This window comes from Homalodisca vitripennis, unplaced genomic scaffold, assembly GCF_021130785.1.
Source record: "Homalodisca vitripennis isolate AUS2020 unplaced genomic scaffold, UT_GWSS_2.1 ScUCBcl_583;HRSCAF=2921, whole genome shotgun sequence".
In the NCBI taxonomy this organism is placed as follows: Eukaryota; Metazoa; Arthropoda; class Insecta; order Hemiptera; family Cicadellidae; genus Homalodisca; species Homalodisca vitripennis.
The window spans coordinates 62,155-81,926 of NW_025776730.1; the positions used below are offsets into that span (position 1 = coordinate 62,155).

Consider the following 19,772-nt stretch of genomic DNA (forward strand, 5'->3'; position numbering starts at 1 on the left):
TGTACACGTACATTAAAGTGGTCTAACACTCAAGCTTAAAGTTCAACCAGAAATTTACTTTAAAGACAAATATAAAAACTTAGCGCCTTCAAATAGTGTTTAATTATTTAATATACATAGCTCTCTTGTAATTGCAGTTTATAATGTGCAGGCGCTTTTAAACCTTTTATCTTTGGCAACGCCACCTGGAGGCGAGTTACATCAATAGACATAGCATAGAAACCTTCTTCGTGGTAAAATACATATACATACAAATTTTCGTAATGATCGGTCAAATAGTTTACGATTCCATAAAGGACAAACATACAAACATTCATTTTTATATAGATAGATTATCTCACTTGGTGGTCATATGTGTACTCCTCTCTGGTGCAAATAGCACAAATGTTATTATTTTGTCTACTAAACATTGGATTTCAACATTGCCTTGCTACTACAGAGTTTTTCAAAGTTAGGGCAATATTTTGTTGGGTGGGGAGTTGGGTCTCTATTGTATCAATCACATTTTAATTAAAATAAAAATTAATTTAAAAAACAGATTTCTTACAGATAAAGTTTGTGTTACTTTAGACTAATAAATGGATTATAGATGGTAAAAATTTAAACCAATCGCTAGGGTAGTTTTTTGATCTTTTGACTAAAAATTATTTTTGAGTTAAATTCTAACAAACAGATTATTTAAAGGATGGGTACTCACCAACTGCACACTGAATTTGTTCTGCCCATATGGTCTTTTAAGTATTTATTCAAACAACACTCTTATGCAAAAAAACTGTTTGAAAAGTTACTAGTTCCAAAGTGAAAATCGTTGTGTAAACAAAAATGTAGAAAATAAAAATTATGAGATAGGTTATACTAAAGTTGTCATACAATAAAATGTTATCTTCAATTTATCGCATGTAATATTTTGCTCTTTTGTTAAAAACGTATATAGTTTAAAATCTTTTAGTTAATTAATTTTAAATTTCTTTAATCTTACTTTATTTTATATCCAAAATGTCTTTAATAAACAAGTAGACTGAATAATTCAACCACACGCGCAGTCCAGTTTTATCTGAGTAGACTGTACGAGATTGGCAAAGGTGCTAATAACGTAGAATGAGCTGTGAAAATTCAATCAGCTGTTTTGCTCCTGTAGCCTGGCAGTCATTAGACAGCCTCTTTAGCACTAGTAAGTATTAGACTAACATTCTAAGGAATTTGAATCTTGATTTATGATAAATTTGTAATTTTATAACTTTGTCTTTCATGGAGTGAAATGTACAGATTATTTTAAAATATATTATTTTGTTTTTAAATCAAGAAGACAAATATGAAGAACAGTTTTACAGTATTATTTAAGTAAGGTAAGTAACATTGTCTTAATTTCTCACTAGTGCTTATATAATTAGATGATTATATATATGTACCAATTTTTATTAAGTTATGGTATTAATGGGACAATTTATGAGTTTAAACCTCGAGTTATTGGCTAGTATATTTCACTGAAGCTCCAGAACTGTGTACAGTATTTGTAATAGTTGGTAAAAATTGTTCAACATTAAAAGTAAATTTGCTTGAGTAAAAGTTAAATTTTAGTCATACATAGGATTTTTAATTAATGATTTTAATTTTATAAATATCATTATTTCCATTATTTATTAAGAAAATTGAGGAGAAAATATTCAAACACAACTTTATGACTTTGAAGAGGTCAGAGAATTTTTGAAAACTGCACGCTAATTTGAAATAATGTAATATAGTTTAAATTCCTCTTGGAAAAAACACTTCAGAAACACTAATTTTTATTGTGCTAATAATTATTTATACCTATTTACTTGTCAATTTTACTGAACCAGTTCCATAAATGAATTTAAATCTTGGGAGAAAATAATTCTCAAAGAACTTCAGGATTTAGAATACTCCAAAGTGGAGAGATTCCCTCTGGATTTTTTAAATTTAACATGTTAAAATTAAAATATCCTATCTCACTTACATAATACTATAAGAAATTAATATAGCATTGTTCTTTATTTATCACTTGACAACACTATTAAAAATCTAAAAATTAAAAAAATCATTTTAATTGTTTTAATGCAATTAGAAATTAAGTACAGTAGAACAGAGGGGTCTTACAACAAGAACTCTTAAAAACAATTTGTATAGAATTCATAGATTAAAGCAGGGGTGCCCAACCTTTTTTACCCAAGGGCCACATTTTAAAGCCTTTATGGCCAGGCGGGCCAACATTCCAGGGGATTTGGAACCCCAAACAACTGAGTTGGGTAGGGGTTACGTCGCCGCACTGCGCGCTCTATTCGCCAGCCGGCAGCCACCACCGTAGTCAGTGAAATATGTCTGCAACTACTTTACTTCTTTCAACACTCATACTCCAACAAATGAATACGGCTCGTTCTGCGTGAAATCGGCTGGACTGCTTGGTTCTCAAAATTTGTATTTATTTAATATTTCAAATGCTTGTAAACAAATTTGGTTGTTTTGACAACAAGGCGGGCCACATAAAACTGACTCCGGATTCGGCCCGCGGGCCGTAGGTTGGGCAGCCCTGGATTAAAGTATTGACTTTTTCAATGTGATCACTTTATGATGTTTTAAAATCAAGGTAAAATTGCGTCCTCCAACAAATGTTGAGCTGTACAGTATTAAAATTCCAAAGGAAAATCAATTTAACTGTTCAAACTACAAACTAAATTTCAAAAGTACTATTTGAGTCTCGCTGGATATTAGATTTCAGATACGTTATCAATATGTAATGTTTACCAAAAATTAGATCTGCGTATTAGCTATTTTGTATATGTTTATGTAATTCACCCATTGCTTAGCCAGCTGGTAATGTGTATAATCCATAAAAAATGCTACGTAAATTACACTGTTGCAGCATAGTCGACTTTTCAATCATGTCAGTCTGATGAAAGACTCAAGTAACTACCGAGCCTTTTTCAGTGCTTTGCATACTAAATTACATCAGATGTTACCATAGCCTCTATTCATTGATCTTAATAAGACTGATTAGAAACACATCTAACATCAGAATTCAATATTCATTTCATATTTAAGAATTTGTGAACATTTAGGAGTGCACCTTTTTGATTCCCTTTCATACATGCTACCCCTGAGAGCAGAGAACGGTTTCTTATCTGCTGTATCTCACTGGTACTCAATTAGATAGAGGTATTATTCTAGGAACTGAAAGATTTGATATACTTTTGCCATGCTCAGGGATCAACCACTTTGACTAAGGTGGTCAGAACTCCTCATAAGGGTGAGACAGAAAAAGTTAAAAAGAGGAAGGATTATGGAAATGATGAGACAGTTGTGCACCTGATGAGACAATGAGAATACCTCTTCATCTAGATTACACCTGGATAAACCAGACAGAGCTCTTTTGTAGTCTAGTTGTCTTTGATGTTGAATTGATCCAGAGTTCGTTTTTAAATTCTTCATCTTTTTGAATCTCTTCAGGTGGACTCTAGATTCCAGGTGTCAAGTCTGTGACAGTGTCAATTTCAGACACTGCATTAAGCGGAAGATAAAATGGAGCTGAACTAAACATTTGCATTGGATCGACCCTTCCCACCATGGCTATGTTATGTGAAGAAGGACATCTTAAAACTATTAGCAATATCATAACCAAGCAAATTAGTAGTTTTTGTCACCTTTTTACAATACAGCTCTGTCTTGATTGCATCCTGGTTTCATGACCACTGTCATTCAATTTCACTGATTAACTTGATTCATTTTGATCAGAAGAACCTTCTTATAGCTTACTTTTAGCTAGTATCCTGCAAGAACTTAGCGCGGAAAAACGTTTTTTGGGGGGAGGATCCAGACAACTGATATTTTCCCTTAGTGGAAAGAGAGTAGTTTTTTGTTGTTAAGAACGATCTTTCAGCAGTACATGTCAGTAATACTGAATTATTTAAATAATAATAACCGTTTAAAAAATGTAATTGAAAAAAGTTAAAAATTTGGGGGGGTCCGGACCCATTGGTTTCCGTGACTGTCTACGTCCTTGGTATCCTGTTCTCTCATTATGACTGACATTTTCTTGTTTTTGTGTGCTGAATATCAAAAATATTATTTATTTAAAATTAAAATGGTACTATTGTTATAATTGGAAAACTCTTCTATTTTATAAAAAAAGGTATAACAGGATTAGCTGAGGTTGCATGCAAAATTTCAAGTCTATAGGTCATTTAAATCTTGGAATGTCATGTGGACAGAGACACAATGACACAAAAAAGCAAATTTTACATCCTCGCAGCAGAAAAGAAAAATTGTGTCCGCCTACTACGTGAGAGGCATTAATGACGCACTGCCAAATCCAATGGTTGGACATGCAATAACATAGAACTCATTCTTCTCTATGTATAAAATGAAGTTTCATGCCAAGTTTAAAGTATACAGATTAAATCTTTTTGAGGCATTATGCCACATGATATATTCTCATTTTTTATCATTAAGATGGGTTTCATAACAGTGACTTAACAATAAAAGTCTACACATCAAGTCACCAAGTAATGATGTTGTGTGTATTAGGATCATCAAGCTACAGCTAATGCTCAGCGAATAAGTGTTATAACACAGAATAATAAATTAAAGAATGTTTTAATATATCACGAATAAGTAATTACACTATTGGAATTAAAATAATAATTTCAAATCTTAAGAATTATTCTTGTTTGATAAATAAAAAAAATTGTTGTGTCAATTTGTTGTTGTGAGTCTAATTCACCTGAAGTAAATAGTTCCTAGAGTTCTTTGTGATAAGCGGAGATTACTCACTAGTGAAGTTACCAAGAACTGTTTAGTGTATTTCACTAGCCATTGTTAACAAGGTCTAACCTTGAATATTACTAACTGGTCATTGACTGTTAATATTCTAATGAAAGAAGCTTATGTTTGAATAAAGGGGAATTTCCCATTCTTAGTGTTGCTGAATTGATCTTTAATAATTTCCCAAATATGTTTCAAACCATTGTTTTAATAAATATTCCTTCAAAATCTCAATTTTTAAGTATATTTCGATTACAATGAATATAACAAACAGTTTATAAATTAATACACCAGATAAATTTATGACAAAGTAAGTTTTATGGTCAGAAAAATTATGTTTCGAGGTTCCATTAATTCCATAGCTAAAATTTGTACATATATAAAATAAAAGTAAAATTTCTAAAAACTGTTGCATATTTTTTCATATTAGGATTCAATGTATTCAAATAAAATTTAAAAACCAAATACATTTTTATTTTTATTCTCTTGGTAAACATTAAAAAAGTAATATAAGGTTTAACGGTTTTAATTTTATCTTAATTTACAGTAAAAATTTAAATTTACTGTTGGAATAAAGAAATGTTAAATCTTTATAGTTATACACCTATCACACTAATATCTAAGTTTTTTATCCAATTAATGTGCAACATATACAAATCAATTATGCATATATTCCATCATAAATATTTGTATATTTCCTTATTATTAATGTAAAATTTAATCAATAATTAAGAACCCTTCATTATTATAATTAAAATGCGTTATCCATTTTCAAAACAAATTTATATATAGCATAATGCTTAACATTGTATACTATAGCAAGAGTAGTATTATTATATTGAAAAAGTTATTAGGTATAAATTATATTAAATTATAAATATTAAGAAAATATTATTACATTATATAACACATTCATATAAATTTATATATAGCATAATGCTTAACATTGTATACTATAGCAAGAGTAGTATTATTATATTGAAAAAGTTATTAGGTATAAATTATATTAAATTATAAATATTAAGAAAATATTATTACATTATATAACACATTCATTATGGAAAGACGCAGTAGTAACTGTATAACTCTTTATAAAAATCATCAATAATAATTTAAATACAAAATATTAAGTTTCAAAAGTTTTCTTGCATCTTTAATTAAAAAATTATATTAAAACAACAATAATGGAAATGAAAATATTTGTAAATTTAAGACACTTTTTTGCAGATTAATGCCTGAGAATCAAATAAATTTATGATATTTATCTGACGATGACTCACTTGGATGTTGAAGCTGAGTCAAAAACTCCCCATATGGAAAAGGATGGTATGTTAAACTAGATTATAGGTGATATTTATACTTTTATATCCTAAGTTTGCTTTACAAAGTCTGTCTGTATGGTTTGTGTCAATTCATCTGGAGTCATTTTAGCAATAATATAGCCACGAAAAAATTTTGGGGGAGTCAAGACAACTGATATATTTTCTGTAGTGGACAGAATGTAAGGCCCCATTTTATTCCTTAAAAAGTTCTTGACCTCTTTCTATGTTGAGAATGTTATTTCAGCAGTTCATGCAAATGAAAATTTCGGGGGATCTGGACCCCTTGGCCCCCTCGCTGGCTAAGTCCTTGATTGTTAGAGACTGTGTGGTGGTTTCGATTTCATTAAATTTTAAATGCGAAGGTAACATATTCATAAACAGTTCTTACATTGTTCTTGCATATGGAATACAGAATAAAGAACTTGATTTATTAGCATCTTACCTTAACGATAGAAAACAAATGGTGGTCCAGGGCCAAGAAAAATCAAGTTTTTTAAAGGTGTGAATGCAGGAGTCCCCCAAGGATCTGTCCTTGGACCATTTTTATTCATCATATCAATGAATGACATAGCTTTTAATTTACCTTGCCCATCAGTTTTTATACGCTGATGATACTACACTTTTGAGCTGGAATAAAAGTTTGGATACACTGCTTGAGGACGAAACACAAGCCATAGAAACTGCATTAGAATGGTTTGAAGCAAACAACCTTGTTGTAAATAGTAACAAAACAGAAAAAATTATTTTTTTCCTTGTCTCGCTATATTTATAAAGATGTAAAGCCTGTAAAACTGTTGGGACTTCACCTAGATAGTAGATTGAGCTGGGACCAACACATTCAAGAGTTATGCAAAAAATTATCTAGAGTCACATTTCTTTTACGTAAGTTTTTGAATTCTGTGACAACGAATACGCTAATTACTACCTATTATGCCTTTTTCCATTCTCATCTTAGATATGGCATTACACTATGGGGTAATAGCTGTGGTTCTCAAAAGGTTTTCATATGGCAAAAGAGAGCCCTAAGGGTAATAAAAAATGTCCCAGAAAGAGAGTCCTGTGAGCCTTTTTTTTAAAGAACTACAGATAATGACTCTACCTAGCCTATACATTTACTGTTGCTTGGTTGATGTTAAAGAAAATCTACAAACACTCAGGGTTAGACAAGAAGTTCACAGATATCCTACTAGGAAAAACCATATGATAGAAATGTTACCAATAAAATTAGAAAAAACTAGAAGTAATCATTGTATTATGAAATTAAAGATGTTCAATAAACTGCCTCAAGAGGCATGGCATGTAACATTAAAAAGATTTAAGGCAGTTTTAGAACATTGGCTCAAAGATAAAGCGTTTTACTCTGTACAAAGTTATTTGGCCTGTACCTTAAGATTTTAAAATTAGTGTAGTACCCCCTGTTTATTTATTTAATTGTTAATAATTTATCTATTACAATTTATCCTTTTGTAAATTTTTCTGTTATATCGTTGTTAAATTGTAGCTAAATTAGAGCTAAGCCTGGTTGATGAAAGAATGTAATAATTATTACCTGTAACATTGACTAAGCCCGCTAGACAAGTTTGTTAATGTACACAATATATAATAGTGGGATTTAAGCTTTAGCATAGAATGACTTTGTCGATTGCATATTTTATGTTTAAAGATAATAAACTTTCTCATTTCTCATTACAATTATTTTTTTTTTTTAATTTTAAAACTAAAACAGCATATTTTAAAATTGAGAACCCATAATCATGTCAAAAACAGCTGTCATGATCTTTTAGCTCTGCAGCCATTGATTCTGTTATAGGTTGGGTTGAAATAAACTATATGCTTAACAAAATAACATAACAAGCTGCGCAGTTTTTATAAAATAAGTAATTCAAACAGCGTTGAAAGATTTCATTTTAAAATTTGAAGAAGATTCAAATTCGGTACATGTATTTTCAACACTGACAAGAAGCCGGCAAAATGAGGGATGACAAAACCAGTGGTTCGATCGTCATTGGTTGCTGGCAAAATGGTGACCAAAAAGCTAATGTACTACTCCCAAAATCCCCTTTTCTGAAAAGAAAGGGTGGGTTTCTGATAAAGGCAGACATATTTTCTGATAAATACGGCATTGAGATTAACATAAAGAGTTACCAGTATATTTTTATAACATCCTGATACTGGATTGTCATAGTGGGGATCTCAATGCTTCTATGAACCTGTTGAGATAGGGTTGCTAGTGGATAATAAAACTGTAATTCCAATGCTACAATGATAGTAAGAAAGTTTTAGAAAAAACACAGTATGTACATATAATCCTTTGAGATTTGCAAGAGAAATAGGGCTACTAAAAAACCATCAAGTTGGCTGCAGTATAAATGGCAGTCTTTTGTGATATTTAATAAGAATTGGGAGAGATTTTGTGTCATTTACGCGTCACATTATTTATTATTAAATACTAGATAAGATAATCACTATAGAACTGTTATTTCGTATTCATATGAAAATGTCTTTCAATTAGATATTGACAAAATGGTGGTAATCAACTTTTATGTGAATGTCCTGCTTTCAAAAGGGTGCAACACTCATTTTGTTATTTCTTCTCAGTTCTAATCTAAAAACATTCATTGATATATTATTTTTGCTTTCCAAATTCAATCCTATGTGCTTTGAAAATAGTTGTGTATACTTTTGTGTAACTATTTTTGTGTTTCCTTCAAAATCCTTCCACAGCAACGTGGTTAAAACAGTGTGGATTCAAATCCTGTCTGTGAAGTTTCACTTTTTATCAGTACCATCAACCTTGTACTTTTCTCCTTATTTTGGTTTGATAAGATCTTCACACAGGCCAGTGGCCCATGAGGACGGGCAGAATAAGGCTAACAGGGGTTGGCCTCTCCTTAAAAAAATTGTCAAAAACAAACATGATGTAGAGCCCACTCACTTTTCAAAAAGCACACTCAACGACGCTACTCTATTTATTTTGAAAAAATATATCTAACGTAAATATTTCTAACGTATCTTAGTTAGAAAATGCAACATTACTGACTGCATTTATACATCTATTTGACAACTATTTCAGTAAAAATATTAATTATGTATTTTTAAGTTTTTAGTGACATTTGGCATAATTTGACGAAGACTATAGTTTTGTTACATGTCAACTCAGCAACATTTTATGTTTTGTTTACATAATCATTAACTGTATCAGTGCCATAGCTATGGGTGAGGTTAAGGGGGTCAGGATCCACTCAAAAGCCCTAAAAATAAAACTAATATTCATATAACTGCAATTAAACTTGTTTAAAGTGCAGCAGTTAAATGTTTTACTTTGAATTAGGCCTATCTACCCTATTAAAATTTAAATTTATTCCATACTCTCTGATATAATGTTCTGTTCAATCAGATTCATCTCCCCCTCTCCCCCCAAAGGCACTTGCCTAGTTACGTCACTGATCATCATTAACTACATTCACCATCATACACCATTCGCTAAAAGATGACTAATTTAAAAAGTATTTAATGACTAACTAATTTGTAAAACTGTTTCAATTTATTAATAATACTTTAATTCCAGTGGAAGGTTGGTTCAAAAAAAGGTACATACAGGGGTACATGCTGTTCTTTCTAATGTTCATGGCCTTCAGTTTGCGACTCAATTTATCAGTAGCCATTGTTGCTATGACAAACAAAAAGAATGCAAACCTCGATTTTCAGGTATGTCGGTTTTATTTAATAATTTTATATAATAAAGATATTCTATTTCATTCGATAAATTGTTACTGTTCTCTATTTATTTAGAAAATTAGATTATGAAATTCCAGAAGTTTAAAAGTAGCAGTACATTTTTTGCACATGAAAAAGATTTCTGTTTGAGAGGCATTTTTTTTGAAATCTAAGGAGGCATTCAAGGCCACTCTTCTGCCATCTTTTAATAACATATATGGAAAAGTTTGAGCCTGATCTATAGGTAAAGGAACTTAGAATATTAATTAGTTTTGTTTGATTAGCTGTAATATTTTTAGTTTGTAGGAGATAAAAATGTTCCTTGTATGAGCATCCCACTGATAGGAATAATGATTTCCTCCTGGAAACTTTAGCTTCTAACTGTAGGATGTGTTGTAAATATTCATAATTTATTAGTAAAATCAGTCTTTGTTGCAACAATCCACACATGTAGTTAAAAAAACTTTATTTGTAATTTAAAACTTTATAAAAATACAACAATTACTGCAAATTACAGTTTCAAGATATCTATTGTACATAAAAAGTCAAATACAAAAATTTTGTAGTTGTTTTTGAAAAAAATTACGATTTCTTTGTAAAAAAATAAAAAATATAAAAATTTTATTTTTAAACAGGTTTTTTTAGATCTTAAAAGGTAATAAGCTACTTGTTAACAGTTTTAATTTTAGAGCATTAAATTTATAAAGAAGTAAATGAAAACAACATCCTAGTTTATTGATTTTTGTCACTTATTTTTCAACATAAACATAAATTTAATACCACTAGTTAATTACAACTCATATTCCAATAATTAATTTAATTTTGCAAGGCCTTTCAGAATCAGGATTCATAATTCATTTGTGAAGTTGCAAAATTAAATTGATCATTGGAATATGTGTTGTAATTTATTCACTACTGGTATTAAATTTAAATATTTCTAATGCTCCAAGAATCTTCATAAATATAAATGGTCCAAACAGTCCTTGTCATTATCCAACTCATTCTTGCTCTCCTGTAATTGCATAATAAATCCTTAAACTGCAAAACTTGGAACTCCTTGGTTTCAAAATTCTTTTGTAACAAAATAATTTTACTACCTCACTTCTTTTATACACCTTTTGTAAAGATCTAGATGTGCAATGCCTCCACCTTTCCCGATACTTGTTATTTTCCGTTAATGCCCATACTGTGTTCAGGAGCTGGATTGGGACCTTAAGACAAGGAGTAAAATACTCAGTTCCTTCTTCTGGGGCTACTTGGTGATTCAGTTACCAGCAGGTCAGCTAGGGCAGATGTTTAGTGTTAAACAGCTATTGTTGATCTCTAATATCTCTTGTGCGCTGCTGGCACTCCTCACTCCCACGGCGGCCATCCATGGAGGATGGTTCCTTGTCTGTGTCATACGCTTCTTCCAAGGCATCAGTCAGGTATGATATCAAGGATTTATTCTAGTTAGTATTCTTAACGTTCGTAATTATCTTCGATGTTTAATCACTTACGTTTCACAGGGATTTTACGTTCCACTTGGTTACAAACCCTCACGTCTAAATGGGTACCAATACACGAGAGGAATCGCTTTGTTGGATTTTTCCTGAACGGTAGGACGACTTTTTTACTTTTGAAATGTATTTAGTAAAAATAAGTAAACAAGTATCATTTAAAAGTTAACTCAAAATGTATTAAAGAAATTGCTGAATAGCAATATTGGCAACAATATAAAACAATTCTAAATTTAAAATTAAATTACAAAATTATATAAATATTACTTAAAATATGTAGGTATTGTTTAAATAAAAGTTAAGATATTCACATATATGAAAGTAACTGTGATGATTATGAAGAGTATAATCAGAGAAGAATTTAAATTGGTCTAAGAGGCAAAGAGAGATATAGTTTAATGGTGATAAAAACTATATATCCACTATAAAAAACTATAAATTTGTAGTTGATCCTTCAGAAATAACCATAATAACATAAACATTAATTTTATTACACTATGCTTTTCAAAGAAATACCTACAAATTTAAGACTGAGAGGTCACAGGTTCATTCCTAGAGAGATTAATAAAAACTTGCATCTGAGTTTGGACTGTTTTCTTATAAAGGTTTATTATTCTCAATTAAAATGCCATTGATATAGAAAAGGACCCCTAAAAAAGAAAAGGTTTGCCTGAATATTTGTTTCTTTAAGTTAAGTGTAAAAGTAAGTGGAAGCTCTGTTGTTACTTGTATACATGATTGTTGCTGCAGGAGCTACTATTGGGGCAGTAGTGTCTCTGGCAAGTGCAGGTATGTTAGCCAGTAGCAGTGGTGGCTGGCCAAGTGTGTTCTATGTATCCGGATCACTAAACCTGCTGTGGGCTGCTCTCTGGTGGCAGCTGGGAGCAGACAGTCCTGATACTCACCCCACCATCGACCCTCGTGAGCGAGATTACATCAACGAGGACCACGCCAACTTTGCTCAATCAGAGGTCAGGCTCATTGTTAGACCGGTACTTTTGAAAAATATTTTTGGTACATTATATACTTTTTGAACAAATCTCATAAAATAAAATGATACACAAAGTTAGTCCGTAAAGTATTGGACCTCTCTTTACGAGACGTACCACCTGACACCTGATACGGTGGTGGAGGAAGGACCTTTCTGAGACTGCTTCCAGGCATTTCCCTGTGCTTTGTTCCATGTGGCATTGTAGTGGCAAACTACATGCACTATCGATGCATTTCACTATCGCTGAAGTCCTAAGCAAAGACTTAGCAGACACTTTACCATTTTGCTTCAGCGATAATCTCTGTGACACAAAGAGCATTAAATGTCGAATCTATGGGTGATATTCAGATTAAATAATGCTTTAGATAATTCAATATGGCCAAATTTCAGTGAAGAGTGAACTTCAACAACCAAAATCCAGAAACAGTTTATTTTCAAATCTTCATGTAACATTTCAGAAATTGTAGATTTTGAGAAGCCAATTGCTGTACAGCAGATCAACGGTTTTTGTTGTTTAATGCAGAAATAACATGTTCATTCAATGTTTACAATATATCTGGCTGAAATGCCTGCCAGGTACCTTACAAAAACTTTATGTAAACTCTTTGCGTAATATGTTTAATCATAGTGGAATGTGACAAAAGTTTGTGTATAAACATGTGAAGCAGGTGGCTGTGACTTGCTGACTGGACGGAGTTCTGCGAATTCCTAGAAGCAGTCTCAGAAGGATCCCACCCTCCATTTGATATCTTATCTGAAGCAGTCAGTTGGATAATAATTAGCCGGAAAAGAGAGGTTCGATACTTTTCAGATAAACCTCATATTAAAAAAAATATTTTATCCCCTTAATTTAATTTGAAATACATTGTGTTAAAACTGACCGTACAACCTTCTATGTCCAGACATACCCAACACCCTGGAAGGCTATATTTACGTCTGTACCTGTATGGTCACTCATAGGAGTAGCCATTGGGAACGGTTGGGGATTTGCCATTATTCTCACCCAGATTCCGGCTTACATCAATTCTGTACTGGGCTTCAATATCAAGGAGGTAACAAACCTTGGATTCCTTTCTTTATTGTTGTAAACATGTCCATATTGTGATTGCAGACTAGTTTTATGTTAAAACTTTAAAATAAACTATCTTAATCTTGCATTTATTCAAACGGAATAGTATTTCAAATAAATATGTTGTAAGTCTTTTGTATGTATAACCCAGAAGGGATCACCAGCCAGAAATGTAGATCAACTAGAAGTGAACACTTTTATTGCCTTCAATATGACACAAGACTATTGTATGAAAAATGTCTTAGTTCTCAATGAAAGTTAAGACCAAGCAAATGTCATTTGGGAATAAAAAGTCTACAGTATCTGAAATGCCCAACCTGACAGCAGCTGACAAAATCAAACATCTAGGTGTCATACTTGATGAAAATTTATCCTGGAATAATCAAATGGACAATCTTTGCCTAAAACTCGGGTCAGCTCTCTATGCCATAAAACGAATCAAGGCAACTAGTACCCCTGAGGCAACAAGGACTGCATACTATGCATTGTTTGAAAGCCATTTACGCTATGGTATTACTGTCTGGGGTGGATCCACTAATGGGCAATCTCAACCGCGTCCTGGGTATGCAGAAAAGGGAAATCAGAGTAATAGCAGGCTTAAGTCCAAGACAAAGCTGTAGAGATGTTTTCAAGAACCTGAACATCCTGACGGTCACTTCCATCTACATCCTAGATACTGTCCTTTACTGTGTGACCAAAGACCCCCCTAAAAAAAGTGACGTGCATGAATACAACACCAGATATGCAGGAAACTATGTCCTGCCAGGTCACAGAACAGCCATGTATGATAGGAAACCATTGTATGCAGGAGTGAAGATGCTAAACAAGATACCAGACCACTTGAAAGCTGGAGGCCCTGTGCTGATGAAGAGGAAGCTACAGAGATGGCTGCTAGACAAGGCTTTCTACATCCTAAATGAATTCTTTGCTTGGGGAGACCCCACATAACACTGAAGAAGCTTTTTCATTTCACTTTGTACAGATTATACTAATTTGACTTAAATTTGACGCTGTAGGTAACATTTCTTGAAGAAATTGTAATAAAGGATATTGCCTATTGTCTATTGTCTACTTCTGGTTTATACCTTCCAGATGAACCTACCACTGGGCACAGCAAAAACCGATGTCACTTAATCCTGGGCAACCCTATGGAAGTCCAGGAGTGGCACATCACTAACCTCAAATGTCGAGATTCTGGGGTGCAAGGGCGGTTCGTTAGGTCTAGTCTACTGCGGGAGATGACTGTTGGAGTTTGGTGGGGGTTCGTTCCCTAACTATCAGAAATTCTTGCTAGCTTCAACAAGGGTGTGCCACCCCCTGCTTGCTTTGACTGGAAAGGCTGGTTCAGAGCTGACCTCCCCTTCTTCCAGGGGGACATGACAGATTAGTGCTCTAATTATTCCTCATCGATCTTGATAGAAACTCTATCCCCTAACCCATCCTGAATATCCTGTCACTCCAGAAGCAGCGCTAAAGTTCTTACATGACTAAGTGCAATTTATAAGCTTCTTGTCCTAAGAGAACAAAGTCTTTTGTACAACCCGTCTTATATCATATCAATTTGAACATTCCATCCAACATAAGCCTAGTGCTAATTTTAGACATTGCTTCGTAAGAAACTAAACATAATGCACTCCATTATAAGGATGCATCAGGAATACACTTTGTATAGTTACTCATTTAAAATTAATCTTATTATTGAAAAAAAGAATCCATATACCAGTTTGTACTGTGAAATATTCTAATTTTTATTTTAACTCTTTTCAGCAAAAAAGCTAACATTTTTCAAACTTGTTTAACTCAACGCTCAGAGAACCCTGAAATATTGGCACAAATTTATTAGACAGCAAGATTTCTATGAAATGTTAATTTTCAATTTATGATTTTTATAAACTCATCAGTACAGTTTGTAAATGTACTCGTACATCATGAGACAACATGAGTATTATTTTGTAAAATAATTATATACTTAATCTGTATTTGTGATGTTCCCTCAGAATGGGTTACTGTCAGCTTTGCCATACCTGAGTCTGTGGATCTGCTCGTTCCCAGTTTGTTGGCTGGCCGATTTGTTGGAGGAGCGGAACATCTTGTCTACCGTAGTCATCCGTAAACTCTACACGTCATGTTGTGAGTATCAACCATATAACTGGTTTCATAACTGCAAAACAAGCTGTGTTTAGTGTAAGAAATGTTTTGGGAATTATTTAAGGTTTTCACAATGTTTAGATTCAGTATTTATCCCTATAATGTGTATTTTGTATGTATAGTACCTATATGTTTATAAATATTTAACTAGATCTACAAAAGGTGGAAGTTGGGCTTCCTCAGGGATCTATCCTAGAACTATCTATCTTTATGTATATGACACAAACGTAATTTATTTAAAAAAATGAAACAGAGATTCTGTTAAAATTTTATTGTGAATTAACTTCATACAAAATAATGAAGTTTTAACTGATTCTTTAATAGTGAGTTAGTATTAATTCTTTCAAAACAATACTCATCAAACATTTCACATGAATCCATGGATTGTCAAAATAAATATGTTACTCTTGGTTCTATTCAGGAGCTTCTACTGTTGCTTTGTTGGAGGCAAAAAGTATATCAGGAGTCTTATGAAGACAGTGATCCACATCTGTATGCATAAGAAAAAGTGTAATAATTTGTAGGAAAAAAACATCTGAATACAGTTTTATTCTGATGAGTTAAACACTTCTCTGTTAGTAGAAATTGGGTAACAAATAAAAAAACCTAGACCATTATAAAAAAGCCAAACACATTTAGATAATTCATTTTTGTCAATTTTCATAAGAAAACAAGAGGGCAACAAACTTATTTATAAGATTGGTGCAAATATGTTCATTGTGTGAGTTCTCAAGTCCCTCTCATTTTATGCCAGTTCACTTTTCGGCTAGTAGTATTATGTCCTAGTAGATCTGTTGAAGAAGGTCATTAGTGAAGTTCATGCACAGCTTCCAATATGTATAGGGCCATTTAGTGAGTACCATGCCAGTGTAGCTCTCTGAGAGGAAGGTCAGCATTCAGGCTTTGTCGAGACATTTATGAAACAGAAAATATTGCAGTGGATGAGGCATGACAAGTACAGAAGTATGTAGTCTTGGATGTGAATGCAAAATCATCCTAGCTCAAGTAGTGTGTGCGTATATCCTGTAGCTGATTCTGATCACAGTAGAACTACTAGTAATGACTATCATGATTTGCTCCGGGAAGAAACAAAGTACTAAAACAGTAACTCAGTGCTAAACCTTTTGCTAGATTGTGTAATTCTAGACATCATCCAGAGTTTACAATGGTAATCAGCAAGGTAATATTATTGTGTCATCAGCTATACCAGGACGCGATATTGGCCTGAGAGGCATTCATGTATCCTTTCCACCACAATCATCCAAACAAAATGTGTATGTACCCTATGTCCATAAACATTTAATGTGCACATTTGCAATGTAGAAAGGACAAGGCTTTTTTCATTGTCTTCACTTTTAATCACGAATCAGAGTGCCACACTGAAAATTAAAAATGTAGATCATGTATAAATAATTATGTATAAAAATACACGAGTCTTTAACTTTAATATTAAATGCATAATTCAGATACATTAAATGATATTTTTATTATTAAATGTACCTAACGAACGGATAAGTCATAAGCAAAAGACAAGATGTCGTGATTTGAAAATATCATAACAAATTTCTCAATCCCATGGCTGATAAACAGAGGGGTTCTCAATCGAAAATGTTAAGCTACGTTGGAAAGGCACTCACACATCTATGAATAATATTGGTCAGAGAGTGACATGTATCTTCGTCTTGACGAACACACTTTGTTGTACTTAGAGTTATGAATAATGTACAAGATTTTCATATAAAATTATAGCTCTGGTTCAGCCAACTGCTTGCACTCTTATTCCACAGTTGCACCTTGTTTGCACCTCTTGCACCCATGGGCATAGCTAGAGCCAATTTATCGAAGAGACCCTGGGCTACTTGACGTTCAGAGTATACACTGTTTCATTGTTAACATTGTATGTACGATCATTCTCCCTTGATAGCTACAGGATGGGTACTGGGTACTGATAATGTTACCCACAGATTATACTAAGGTCAAAGTGGATATTTCTTCTAATATAATCTTATAATGGCATTATACATATTGTTCGTGATTTGTAGCCATGCATTAATTTGATATTGATATACTAATCCTTCATCTTCCTCAGTCTTGTATAGAGTATTGTTTTGATGTGGGTGATTTTCTCTTACATAACCTCAAAAAGCCCACTACTGTTGTTTAAGGTCTGGGCGGCGGAGCTGTGATGGTCTTGTCCCTATGTCTGGTGGAAAATAATGCGGTGGCAGCCATGACACTCATTACGGTAGCGGTGACTTTCATGGCCTTCATGTTCAGCGGATTCAACATCAACCACCTGGATCTCAGTCCCAATTTTGCTGGCGTGCTGATGGGTCTTTGTAATGGTCTGGAAAATGTCAGCACTATCATCGGCCCTCTCAGTGTCGGCTGGGTTGTTTCTGATCCTGTAAGTATTATTCTTAATTTAATATTGATAATAACTCTTACATAAAATGTCCTTCCCCAGTATTGTCCTGAAAATTTTCACACTACATTATACGTGTTTTTTATCATTTATTAAAATACAGTTTTGTTAATCTACGAGTATTTTACTAAGCCATATTTACACTTGTAGCAAAACCTGTTTAGAACCAATATTCCGTGTTCTTACTTTAATGGTTAGAGAGACAGAAAATGTGTTTTCATTATTGACGACGGAAGCTTTGAAATGATAAGATTTTGGATATTTGGCATGTTTATACAAGTATATCACTAAATATATAACACTACTTATGGAGGATTGAATTCTTCTCTCTTCTTCAGGTATAACATGTTTTGTACTTTAAAAAAGTACTTAAAACCTACAATGTAAGGCAATGGATTGCCGCTAAAAAATAAAAAATTATCATACATGACAACAGCTTGAAATCCAGACAGGAGAAAATTAACCCAGGCGTTGTCACTACACATAAGTCACGAGCACAAACACGGGTCACAACCGCACAAGTGATAGTGGATCACTAACACGAAAAGTGATGGTTATAAACAGTGCTCCTTTCACATAACAATCAGTATAAAAATATAAACATATTTTTTGTTTATGACACATTTTATTTAAAATATAGCTCCTAAACATTTCTCCCCAGTGATATTATTAGTATTGGCAGATTGTTGTTTAAAAGACCATCCTGTAATTCTTTGTCGCAAAAATCATAAGTTTCAAGTAATCACATTGTGTTTAAGAGAATCTATATTTAAACTTAATAAATACTCTTAAAAACTCATTCTTTTCTCGGTCTTTAAGTACTTTTAATATTTAGCTCATCAATGTTTGTTTAATACTGATTTTAAAATAAAAGTAATAGCGATCTTACTTAATGTACCATGTTAAATTCTTGAAAATAAAAAAGCTTACAAATCACAAAGTTTCCAAATTAAAATTTACTACCAAAACATAAAGTTTAAAAAAACTATTTCCTTTTGGTGGCCACTTGGAAACACAAAAAAAGCAAAGTACCTAATAGAAAACTAAAATTGTCAATTTTTTCTAAGATAAAAATAAAATTTAAAAATATTTTCTACACTTAGTCAGAAATAAAATTAAAATAAAACATTTACTTAGATGTAAAACACAATATTAAATACTGAAATCAAGTACGGTACTACAAATTTTACGTTTTAAAATTAAACAAAAAAACTATTAATAACTAGACAGGATTGTTCAGAACATTTCTTTGTCCATGCTCATTAGAACCTGTGCAGAGCCTGCAACTGTTATCACTCACTTAAAATATGAAATAAAAAAATCTATTGATGGTTTTAAACTGAATGTTTATAAAATGTATTAAAAATAAGACAGTCCAGTTATTTTTTTTTAATTTCACACTTAAAGTTCAAATTAAATATAATTGAAATTGTGCGAGTCAATTAAGTATGCACATGATTTCTAATAACAGTATTTTCATCTAACTATTCTACTATACTAATGATTCCATGTATATAATACTTAGCTCTATGTTTTCAGACATCAAGTGACCAGTGGCATCTGGTATTTGCGATCACTGCTATGGTTTCTCTCCTAGGCAATGCCATTTACGTCATCTTTGGAAGTGCTGAACTTCAGCCCTGGGACTCTCCCTCTGGTTCGAAGAACTCCAAAGAGAACTACAGAAATAGAGTTAGAACAAGGCTTTCCATTGCAATTTAAAATACACCGCTAAAAGTACTGTGATCTTTACTATTAGACTAGTAGCAAAGTATTTAAATCAGACTTTTGTAAACTTTGAGAATTAAAAATAATTAAATTTTAA

At 32.5% G+C, this 19,772-nt stretch overlaps 1 protein-coding gene across 1 annotated transcript; it reads left to right on the plus strand.

Moving 5' to 3' along the window:
• Positions 1-1,154: 1,154 nt before the first annotated feature.
• LOC124370869 (putative inorganic phosphate cotransporter) lies at positions 1,155-19,772 on the plus strand. The gene is given in 11 exon segments (XM_046829172.1): positions 1,155-1,346; positions 6,004-6,102; positions 9,667-9,806; positions 11,012-11,242; positions 11,324-11,347; positions 11,350-11,413; positions 12,065-12,285; positions 13,208-13,357; positions 15,372-15,504; positions 17,688-17,929; positions 19,487-19,772. Coding segments are annotated over 10 exon segments (1,443 nt in total). The 5' UTR covers positions 1,155-1,346; positions 6,004-6,047; the 3' UTR covers positions 19,670-19,772.